The 12,593-nt window shown below is 45.8% G+C and overlaps 1 protein-coding gene across 1 annotated transcript in view; it reads right to left on the bottom strand.

Moving 5' to 3' along the window:
• The window catches only part of LOC126237314 (uncharacterized), a 158,230-nt gene extending 150,613 nt beyond the window's left edge, over nt 1-7,617 (bottom strand). Inside the window, exon 1 of the mRNA XM_049947279.1 lies at nt 7,468-7,617. Within this exon, the coding sequence (XP_049803236.1) occupies nt 7,468-7,543 (76 nt within the window). The 5' untranslated portion in view covers nt 7,544-7,617. The remainder of the gene's footprint in view (nt 1-7,467) is intronic.
• Nucleotides 7,618-12,593: the final 4,976 nt, after the last annotated feature.

Here is a 12,593-nt window from a genome sequence, read left to right as displayed (position 1 = left end):
TTAATACTGGATCTGGGAAACATCCTTCAGCTTGAAAAATCCGGTTGTATAATTGTTGATTTGTTTATCCTTGTCACGAGTCAATCAACAGAAGACATTTGTTCTCCGGTTCGTAGGGTTTCACCAAATCAGTCAAAAATTTTCTGTTTAAGCCTGCTCTAAGTTTCCCAGATTTTGACGGAAGGAATAACGACATTCCTATATATGTCTGCGTATTCGTCAACAATTTTTTGAATCATCGGTCCAAAAGAGCCAATACTCTCTTGTAAGCATGCAACAGTTTTCCAGAAATTGTTATACCATATTGCGCTGTATGCTAGTGGGTGACTTTCTTCATATTTACATTTATTTTCGGTGTGAGTAACGTAAAAACTGAAGACTAAAATAGAAAATTAATTAAAAAGTTTCCGCCTAGGTTCTCGAGCCCACGAACCTCTGGTTACCGTTTTGTACATTTCCTGGTGAATCAACCGATGCCTGGAAAGTAAGCAAACATGTCTCGCTCAGTCTGCGCTGGAGATGCTATGTTTTTCCAAACGCTTGGCCATCTGGATTTAGCACTTCTGTCACTTTCATTTCTAGCCAAGTCCTGCATACACCATAAATTTTGAGGAAATTGGTGATGTTGAGTAGGAGCGGTCCTCTTGTTAAATCATTACGTTTCCAGGCTAACGTCAAGACGCAGGATCCGTTTTGATCCAAGTTGATCCGTTGATGCAGACGAAAATACAAAAAAATTACTACATGTTTTCGATTCGCAACTTAATAGAAGATTTAGCAACTGTGATCTGTTGTAGATGTATTTGAGGAGGAAACAGGCGGAGCGATCTGTTGTAGATATACACTCCTGGAAATTGAAATAAGAACACCGTGAATTCATTGTCCCAGGAAAGGAAAACTTTATTGACACATTCCTGGGGTCAGATACATCACATGATCACACTGACAGAACCACAGGCACATAGACACAGGCAACAGAGCATGCACAATGTCGGCACTAGTACAGTGTATATCCACCTTTCGCAGCAATGCAGGCTGCTATTCTCCCATGGAGACGATCGTAGAGATGCTGGATGTAGTCCTGTGGAACGGCTTGCCATGCCATTTCCACCTGGCGCCTCAGTTGGACCAGCGTTCGTGCTGGACGTGCAGACCGCGTGAGACGACGCTTCATCCAGTCCCAAACATGCTCAATGGGGGACAGATCCGGAGATCTTGCTGGCCAGGGTAGTTGACTTACACCTTCTAGAGCACGTTGGGTGGCACGGGATACATGCGGACGTGCATTGTCCTGTTGGAACAGCAAGTTCCCTTGCCGGTCTAGGAATGGTAGAACGATGGGTTCGATGACGGTTTGGATGTACCGTGCACTATTCAGTGTCCCCTCGACGATCACCAGTGGTGTACGGCCAGTGTAGGAGATCGCTCCCCACACCATGATGCCTGGTGTTGGCCCTGTGTGCCTCGGTCGTATGCAGCCCTGATTGTGGCGCTCACCTGCACGGCGCCAAACACGCATACGACCATCATTGGCACCAAGGCAGAAGCGACTCTCATCGCTGAAGACGACACGTCTCCATTCGTCCCTCCATTCACGCCTGTCGCGACACCACTGGAGGCGGGCTGCACGATGTTGGGGCGTGAGCAGAAGACGGCCTAACGGTGTGCGGGACCGTAGCCCAGCTTCATGGAGACGGTTGCGAATGGTCCTCGCCGATACCCCAGGAGCAACAGTGTCCCTAATTTGCTGGGAAGTGGCGGTGCGGTCCCCTACGGCACTGCGTAGGATCCTACGGTCTTGGCGTGCATCCGTGCGTCGCTGCGGTCCGGTCCCAGGTCGACGGGCACGTGCACCTTCCGCCGACCACTGGCGACAACATCGATGTACTGTGGAGACCTCACGCCCCACGTGTTGAGCAATTCGGGTTGTACGTCCACCCGGCCTCCCGCATGTCCACTATACGCCCTCGCTCAAAGTCCGTCAACTGCACATACGGTTCACGTCCACGCTGTCGCGGCATGCTACCAGTGTTAAAGACTGCGATGGAGCTCCGTATGCCACGGCAAACTGGCTGACACTGACGGCGGCGGTGCACAAATGCTGCGCAGCTAGCGCCATTCGACGGCCAACACCGCGGTTCCTGGTGTGTCCGCTGTGCCGTGCGTGTGGTCATTGCTTGTACAGCCCTCTCGCGGTGTCCGGAGCAAGTATGGTGGGTCTGACACACCGGTGTCAATGTGTTCTTTTTTCCATTTCCAGGAGTGTATTTCACGAGGAAACTGAGGCGGTGCCAAGAAAAATGGTGAAGGCTAAGGTCATGTCAACTTCTTTCAGTGTGCCTGGATTCTAATTGCGCTTTCTGTAATTTTTTTTTCTTCCTTTTTGATAAGGTGATGGAAGATGACCAAAAATTTATATACTTTAAATAAACTTGACTGCGGACAATAAAGCCAGTGGTGCCTGCCAGTCTGTCGTGTATCTGATCGTCTGTGCAGATTGTACTTATTTGTGTTTTGATGTGTTGTTTTTTTCTCTCAAGAAACACATTATCCCTTTTTTTAGGGGCTGTGAAGATGGATAAACGGCCAAAAATGTTACGCTATTATCGCTGATATCTCTCTCCCTTTCTCCCTCTAATAACAGCGTTTTCATTTTTTCATATCATCTAATATACTACCGCAATATAACAGATGGACACAAGATCGTTAACGGAGTTCATTAAACGACGTGTAACAGATAAAAAGCACGTAAATATTATCAGAAATTTCCCAATGCTAGCTGACACAGTGGGTAAAATTTTTCCGCCCAAGTACACTCCCCTGTGTTCGGTACGTGCTGTTTATTGCTTTCGCCATTTTAGAAAATTCATTCATGTTGCATAACTTAAATGCACTTCTAGGATAAATCCTGAACTGCGTTATCTAGTTGATCCATTGCCTTGTATGTAATCAGTTGTCAGCCTCAGCCCAGCAAACAAGCTGCGTGAAAAGCCTCAAAGGTGGGTCAACAATGGTAATCGGATGCTTTTATAGATCGCCTGGGTCAGGAGCTGTATGGCCAAGCGTTAAAGAGAGAACTTGCAAAATGTCATAAATAAGTTACCTGGTATAATAATAGGAGACTTCAATTTGCCTGGTATACAGTTGGAGCGTCATGCGATCAAAATTGGTGCCAAAGACAGGAATTTGTGTGACATTCTGAATGTCTTGTCCGAAAATACTTTCAAGTAGATCGAGAACCAACTCGTGAGGATAAAGTCTTAGACCTCCTAGCAACAAACATACCTGAACTTTTCAAATCAGTTAAGGCAGAAGAATGCATCAGTGATCATAAAGCTGTGACTGTTGAGAAAGGTAGGAAAATATTTCCGTTAATCAGGAGTGACAAGATACTAATTGCACAGCATCTGAATAGCCAGTATCAAACATTCAGTTCTTAGAACGAAGATGTGGAGCACAAGTGGATAAAATTCAAAAGCATCATTCAATACTCCACAGACAAGTATGTTCCGAGCAAGGTTTTATGGGATGGAAAAGACCCACCTTGGTTTAGTTGCCCTGCTACAAAGTTGTTACGTAAAGAAAAGAACATCAGAGATTTAAGAGCAGTTAAAAACTAGCTGACAGATAAAAGCTAAGCGAAGCGAAAATGAATCTTCAATCAACTTGAAACTAAACTGATCTGACCAAAAATTCTTAGAAGTTTTCGTCTCACGTTAAACCAGAAAACGGATCAAAATCATGTACTCAGTACTCAGTGAGTATACTGGCACCGAAATGGAAGATGACAAAGAGTAGTCCGAAATAGTGAATTTGGCCTTCCAAAACAGCTTCACCGCGAAAAATCGTAATAGGATGCATCCTATCAATCACTTCATGAATGCCAAAACTGGAGACATTGAGATAAGTGTTCGCGTAATAGAAAAGCAGCTGCAATCGATTAGTAATGGAAAGGCACCAGGACCAGATGAGATACCTGTGAGATAAGATTGTGCGACAGAACTTGCTCCCCTTCTAATAGCAGTTTATAGTAGTTCGCTGGAGCAATGAAGAGTACCTAGCGACTGGAAAAAGCGCACATCATTCCCGTTATCAAGAAGAGTCGTAAGACCGTTGTTCATTATTATAGGACAATATCGTTGACGTCAAACTGTTGTAGTATTATGAAACATGATTTATGCTCACGTGTAATGACGTTTCTGTAATGACGTTTCTGCAGCCGGCCGCGGTGGCCGAGCGGTTCAAGGCGCTTCATTCCGGAACCGCGTGACTGTTACGGTCGCAGGTTCGAATCCTGCCTCGGGCATGGATGTGTGTGATGTCCTTAGGTTAGTTAGGTTTAAATAGTTCTGAGTTCTAGGGGACTGATGACCTCCGATGTTAAGTCCCAGAGTGCTCAGAGCCATCTGAACCATTTGAACGTTTCTGCAGAATTAAACTCTCCCGTCTGAAAATCAATATGGATTCCTCAAACAGGGATCTTGCGAAACTCAGCCAGCTCTGTTCCTCCGTGAGATCCACAGCGCTGTAGCCAACGGCGCTCAAATTGATACCATGTTATTTACTTCAGGAAGGCTTTTGACACAATCCAGAGCTGCACATTAGCGAGGATAAATACGAGCTTGCCGAGTACCGTACCAGATTGTTAACGGGGATCAAGACTTCTTGCAGATAGAACTCAGCACGTCGCTTTCAAAGAAACAAAATCGACTGATATAAAGGTTATTTTCAGAGTACCGTAAGGAAGTTCCATAGAACCATTACTGTTTACAATGATCTGGTAGCAAGCGTCGGAAGCTACATGAAGCTGTTGCGGTTATCTTGAAGAAGGTAGCATTGTCAGAATACTTAATCGAACTGCAGGATGTCCATGCAGAGAACAGATAAAGGGTGAAAGATCCAGCAGTTGGCCATGAACGTAAATAAATGTAACGTATTGCACATATTTAGGAGAAGAAATAAGATGTTGATGAGGTCCCATACTCCGAGGACCGTTGGGGACGATGCGGGAGACCAGTTCCGCTGACTAGGCAAGGTCGTAGCGGAGGTGGTTTGTCATTGCCTTCCTGAAACAGGGGATGAATGATGATGATGACGACACAACACCCAGTCATCTCGAGGTAGGAAAAATCGCTAACCCCGCCGGGAATCGAACACGGAATCCCGTGTGCGTGAAGCGAGAACGCTACCGCAAGACCACGAGTAATATACGGCTGTATAATTAAACAATTAATGACAAAAAAAGCTGAAAACAGTATCTACAGTAAAATATATACATGTAACCATCCGGATCGATCTTAAGTGGAATGATAACATAAAACAAATCTTAGGAAAATCAGATGCCAGATTGAGATTCATAGGAAGTACCTTACGGAAATGTAATTCATAACAGAAGAAGTAGCTTACAAAACACTTTTTGGAACGATTCTGAAATATTGCTCAACATTCTGGGAGCCTTACTAAGTTGAATTAATAGAAGATTCAACAAAGAGCGAAGCGTTTCGTTCTCGGAGCATACACTCGGCGCAAGAGCATTACGGAGGTGCTCAAGATACTCCAATGGCGGACGCGTCACGTAGAGGTTTACTACTGGTGTTCCGAGGGCGTACGCTCTGCGGTTAGTCGAAGAACGCATTACTTCCTCCCTCACACATATTGCGAAATGACTACGAGGGAAAATTCGATAAATTATAGCTAATACAGAAGCTTACCGACGACCATTCTTCCCAAGCGCCGTTCGCGAGTAGAACAGGTAAGGGAGGATCAGACAGTGGTGACAGAAGTACTTTTCGCCACACACCGTCAGGTGACATTCGGACTTCTGATGTAACGTAGGTTTCAAACGATGTTTACTCACGCATAGGACCGAGCAAGGTGGCGCAGTGGTTAGCACATTGGATTCGCATTGTAGATGGTTCAAATGGCTCTGAGCACTATGGGACTTAACTTCTGAGGTCATCAGTCCCCTAGAACTTAGAACTACGTAAACCTAACTAACCTAATGACATCACACACACCCATGCCCGAGGCAAGATTCGAACCTGCGACCGTAGCGGTCGTGCGGTTCCAGACTGTAACGCCTAGAACCGCTCGGCCACGCATTCTAGAGCACGACGGTTCAGACCCGAGGCCAGCCATCATCATTTAGGTTTTCAGTGATTTCCCTAAATCGCTTCACGCAAATACCGGGATGGTTCCTTTGAAAAGGGCACGGTCGACTTCCTTGCCCATCCTTCCCTAATCCGATGGGACTGATGACCTGGCTGTTCGTTCCCTCCCCCAAATCAACCAACTTACGTTTGGTACGTTTTTCCTAAAACTTTTCGACAAAATTCATCATTACATTAGTCTTTTGGTTGAAGTCAGACTAAACAATATCAAATTTAAATTGCAACCAAAAGCTGAATGATTTAAAATCAACGGAGCTATATACGCATTTCACGAATAAAGAAAACTTTTGACAGTTTGAACAAAAATAACAAAGGCAGCAACTGAACTTTCTCTTGAATCACAAAACGTTGTTAGAACTGACGACATATTACAAAATTTTCTTACCAGTATTTATGTGTCTGGAACATTAATAAATATCGTAATTACGCTGGCTCAGGAATGACTTCCATGCTACTAGAGGGCGCGTGGAGGGTAAAAACTGTAGATGAAAACAGAGATTTGAATACGTCCAGCAAATACTTGAGGACGTAAGTTGCAAGTTATACTCTGAGATGAAGAGGTTGGCACAGGAGAGAAACTCGTGGCGGGCCGGATCAAACCAGTCAGAAGACCGATGACTCAAAAAATAAAACAAAAAGAAGAAAAATCGGACTCTCCGATGGGCACTTGGAGTTTCATATTCAATTGTAATAATGTTACTGGTCTGGTAATAACATGAAATACGAGATAATGGAATCTAGAACTATCTCGACCTAATTCATAGTTAGTACAATGTTTATTGCGATTGATGTCTATGTCGATGAAATGTAGTACATTTCTTTGGAGGTAGGAAGGTAAAGAGGGTCTAATTCACCTGTTTTTTAGAAACCACCGGAAAAGCACAATCAGGTCCGCTGTCATGCATTTCGAATGCTCTGTTTAGACCTTTGTAACATTGAGATGTAGTGATACTGAGAAATCCTGATGGACTAATTTGTAAACGATATGTTGTTTCTGTTTTAACACTTCATATTCACAACAATTGACGCTACACTTCTTGTAACGGCCCGCAGCTGTGAGGAAAGCCGGTGAAACGACATAGCTGGGAGGGAAAGAAGGTGTTATGCTCCTCCGAGTACATCAGATGACCTCGCAGCGAATCAGCGGCGAGATAGTAACGTTAAGGTATCAATTTTCAGCTCGTCTGTGTCAAAGACAGCGCTGCCTCAGACATCTGGTAATATTTCGCTGTCCATAAGTCACGGTTCACATATGCTGGACACGCCTAAATCTAGAAGGTGTTGTAGAACACTATACCTGTGACCACGAGGGCAGCAAAGGCGAGAAACGTGCTGGAAATGCGGGCCATGGCAGTGAGTTGCGAGTGACGCATCTTGCTGGAAGTCGGCCATTTATACCGTCGTATCCTGGAGAGGTTATCTGCAGACTGACCTTCGCCAGATGACAGCATCAGTGTCCACCACACATCGTGCCCGAGTCCGGTTCCAACGAGATACACGGGCCGTGCAACGTACTTCTGACGTCACACTGGTCTGCTTGTGCGCCACAATTCGCGAACGCTCAGCTCCGTGCACGGCCCATGGGATATCAATATTTGGTTGATACCCCCTAAAGGTCTTAATTTTCTCTATTATCGAGAACTTGCATGCATTTAAACACGCAGTCGATAATTATTAAACTTGTCTGAAACAGTTAGTCGCTCCCCGCCCGAGATGTCTGCTGACACTCGTTAAGACCTACGGTGTCACGTGCTGTGACGTAAGCGCCACGATCTTTCTCGTGGGCCTCGGCACAAGTCTCAGTGACGTCATGTTCGCCGTATCGGTGTGAACTGAGGCTGTGCTCCAGCGGTAGCCGACATCGGGGCACTCCGCCAGTACTGTGAGTGGGTTCAGTGCAACGAATCTCGATCGAACAGGCTTCGAACGACAGCGATGTAATTCGAATCACGGTTAGATCGGCCAACGTTCCCATACGTAAAACATGGAATACTAGAAAGACGGAGTTTATATCATTCTGAGGATGAGAAATATAATAACAGGGTTGTGTCTTGGAATATATGGTCTAAAATCGCTACTTTATTGGAAACCATGAGTTTCGAACAACTTAAAAGTTTAATAATAATTAACTGAATATTACCTTATCTTACGTTGTGAATGTTCTGCGGCTGTCTAGCTATTTTAGCCTCATGTTTATACAATACAAAACATGTCATCTGTAACACAGGCGAAACCTGTGTCGGAAATTATAACCCTAGATTACAACCGCAACCAATCAGGAGTTCAAGCGAGAGATGTGGAGTTTGTCAATTCTGATGTTAAAAGTTATGGTAATGGATCTTTTTTGGGTTGAGATGACTGTTTATTAATACCGCTTACTGGTGTTTTTATGCTAGTGCTACAGTGATTCTGTTACACGAATCTGCTTGCAAATGTGTTGTACGTGTGTCCTCTGTTTAGTGCTGAAGGAGTTCAAAGTATGTTATTTTAAAATTTATGTTCACCTTTAGCATACACGAGGTGTGACTATGAAGTAACAGGACGATTGCTGTAAAACTTTTTATTTCAAAAACATACATATTTAATTATTGTCACTCTGAAAATACTCCCTTCGTCTATTCCTACAACGCTGCATGCGAATTTTCAATTGGTGAAAACAGAACTGCAAGTGTTCTTCTTTCTGCTCCTTGGTAACTTGTGCTGCATTTTGTTTTTTAATTTAGATTTAACCTTGGGAATAGACAAAAGTTACACGGTGCCGTATAAGGCGAATAAGGAGGGTGGTCGAACACTGGGAGGCTGTACTTCACAAGAAATCTCTTAACAGACAAGGCGGTATGAGCTGGTGCGTTGATGTAGAACCCATGACTTGTTCTTCCACAATTAGGGTATTTCTTTCTTATTTTCTCACGGAATTGAGAAATAATCTCAAAGTAGTAATAGTCTGATCTTCAAGACCCCTGTGAAGACTCACAATTCCATGAATATATAAAAAAAAACAATAATATCGTTTTGAATCATGGTCTGCTCATTCGAGCTTTTTTGGCTCTCGGTGAAGTTTTGCCATTACAGTGCATGGACTGGCACCTAATTTATGGATCATAAGTGAAAAATCAAGCTTGGTCACATATTTTCACTCTTTCCAAACCGTAAGAATCATTTTCAGTGGTATTCAGAGTGCCAGTACAAACATTTTCACAACTTCTTTTTTGTTCGACCTTGAGAATTTTCGGTACCAATTTTGCCCACTCTTTTCTCATGTTATGTTGGTTGTATAAAATTTTCCATACGCATTCTTTGTCAATTTCTACAGTTCCGGCACTCGATCGAATACTCAGCTGAATCCCAGATCGAATCAGATTACCTGCTTTTTCGTTGTTTTCTCCCTTAAAAAGTTGAAGGGCGACCAGGGCGTAAGTCATCTTTAACGTCTTCCCGGCCATCTTGGAAACGCTTTAATCACTCAAAAACTCCCGTAGGTGTTAAAAACTCCTGGCCATGCACTTATTTTACTAAAAGAGCAGTTTCTGCCAGTTTCATGTGAAACTTCGCAGCAATTCGTTGCTCTGTTATTACACTTACCATTTTACTGTCGAAAGAAAGTAACAGCTCTTACACAAACAGACGTCACAGACACACTGACTTGTCTACAGACAGCAGAGATTCCGCATTTGACTGAATGGTCAACAGCTGTTTATTGTTCATCTTTGGCGCCTGCGTACTTTCTCTGTGACGGCATTAGTGGAGAATGGAGCGTTGGGTGGCCAGGGTGTTGGACCGTTCCTTCCAATCCACCGATCTGGACATTACTCCCCTCTCCAGACATTACATCCCTTGACTTTTTTTTCTGGGGCTATATCAAGGACAGAGTCTTCATCACACCAGTTGCTGACGTCGACGAACTGAAGGCTACGATACAAGCAGCTGTTGGTACTGTGACAGAACACATGTTACCAAACACCTGGCGGGAACTGGAATTCCGCCTCGACACTGTCCGAGCCACCAAGGGAGCACCCGTTGAGGTTTACTAACGTAATTGGTCGTAAAAAAATCTAGTAACACTAACCTATGTAACGGCATCAAATGTACGTTATTAAGTCAAACGGCTATTCTGTAATAAATTGTTATAATCAGGACAAGACGTTGTGCTCACCCTGTATATCCTCTGACGAAACGTGAGGTCAAGAAGGATTAACTCAGCTGATTAACTTCTCAGGGTCGAAAATGACGTGGACCTGTGAAACAAGGTATGAATCACTTCTCCACGTTGAGCCAGATAGCGAAAACTATCAGCCTATAGATACAAGTCATTGTCAGCAGGCTTCCTACACTGAAGCGCCAATAAAACTGGTATAGTCATGCGTATTATTTAAATACAGAGATGTGTAAACAGGCAGAATAGGGCGCTGCCGCCGACAACGCCTATATAAGACAAGTGTCTGGCGCGTTTGTTGGATCGGTTACTGCTGCTACACCGGCAGGTTATCAAGATTTAAGTGAGTGTGAACGAGGTGTTATAGACGGAGTACGAGCGATAGGACACAGCATCTCCGAGGTAGCGATGAAGTAAGTCTTTCCCGTACGACCATTTCACGAAATTACCATGAATATCAGGAATCGGGTAAAACATCAAATCCTTGACATCGCTGAGGCCGAAAAAAAATCCTGTAAGAACAGGACCAACGAAGACTGAATGGAATCGTTCAACGTGACAGAAGTGCAACCCTTCCACAAATTGCTGCAGATTTCAATGCTGGACCATCAACAAGTGTCAGCATGCTAACCATTCAACAAAATATCATCGATATGGGCTTTCGGAGCCGAAGGTCCACTCGTGTACCCTTGATGACTGCACGGCACAAAGCTTTACGCCTCGCCTGGGTACGTCAACACCAACTTTGGACTGTCGATGACTGGAAACATGTTGCCAGGTCAAACGAGTCTTGTTTTAAATTGTATTGAGCAAATGGACGTGTAGGGTATGGAGAGATTCTCATGAATCCATGGACGCTGCGTGTCAGCAGGGTACTGTTCAACCGGGTGGAGGCTCTATAGTGGTGTGAGGCGTGTGCAGATGGAGTTATATGGGACCCCTGATACGTCTAGATACGACTCTGACAGGTGATACGTACGTAAGCGTTCTGTCTGATCACCTGCGCCAGTTCATGTCCATTGTGCATTGCGACGGACTTCAGAAGAGATCTCCACCCCCACGTACTCTTACGGATTTATGGACAGTCCTACAGGATTCATGGTGTCAGTTCCCTCCAGCGCTATTTCAGACATTAGTCGAGACCATGCCAGGTTGTGTTGCGCCACTTCTGCGTGCTGGCGAGAGCCGAACACGATGTTAGTGTTGTGGTTGGCAGGAGAGCCAACACCGTGTTGCTAGAGGAGGCCGAAATGCACGCGTTTTAGCTCACGCAGGCTGGCGTGAGGTCTGGAACAGGACAAGGAAATTAGAATTTAGAAAAACGGACGTAGCTGGTGGAATACTTAACTTTAATCCATTAATGATGAACGTCGCTATTGACGGTACATGATTCACAATATCAATGGTAACTGAATACGGCGCCTTGCTAGGTCGTAGCAAATGAGAGCGTATCTAGACAGTGAACCATCGCTAGCAAAGTCGGTTGTACAACTGGGGCGAGTGCTAGGAAGTCTCTCTAGACCTGCCGTGTGGCGGCGCTCGGTCTGCAATCACTGATAGTGGCGACACGCGGGTCCGACGTATACTAACGGACCGCGGCCGATTTAAAGGCTACCACCTAGCAGGTGTGATGTCTGGCGGTGACACCACATTCCTCCCCCCACAAATCGGCGTACGGTGGTGGCATAAGGCTTCCGCCCGCCGTGGGGAGGACCCCATGTTGACGTATGCGACGAGGTGGGGAGCCTAACAACAGGCGAGGCTGTGCCACCCGCACCCTGTCATTCGGACCGCGGGGAGCTAGGAAACGCCTGAAAACCTGCTCCAGGGTGCACGACAAGATGCGGTGTATGCGCCCGCAGAGAGACAGGGGGGGCCGAAGGGTCAACCTCCATCGGGCCAGGGCACCCGACGGGCGAAGACGACATATGGTCCGGAGCGGGCAAGAGTTCCATGTCGGAGGACAACTGGTCACGGGAAGCAATCTGCAGCGTGTGACCCAGGGAGGCGCCCGGCAGTTGCAGCGACACGTCCACTGCGGGCGTCGCCGGCGGGAGAACAGGCGGCGGCGGCGGCGCGTCGCCATGGGGCAAAATGGAAGGCAGCTTCGGTAACACCTGGGGCTGAGGCGAGCCAGTAGATGGGTTCCCAGGGCGCTGACCGGACGGGCACCGTCGCTGAAAGCAGACGGCAAGCGGCAGATCCCGTGCGACGAGAGAGGCGCAGCTGGTTGAGATGCCGGCGCACCTCACCAGAGGCCCCCAAAACCA

Source organism: Schistocerca nitens, chromosome 2, assembly GCF_023898315.1.
Source record: "Schistocerca nitens isolate TAMUIC-IGC-003100 chromosome 2, iqSchNite1.1, whole genome shotgun sequence".
NCBI classification, from domain to species: Eukaryota; Metazoa; Arthropoda; class Insecta; order Orthoptera; family Acrididae; genus Schistocerca; species Schistocerca nitens.
The sequence above is the reverse complement of the archived record's forward strand: the minus strand, read 5'-3'. Positions and strand labels throughout refer to the sequence as shown.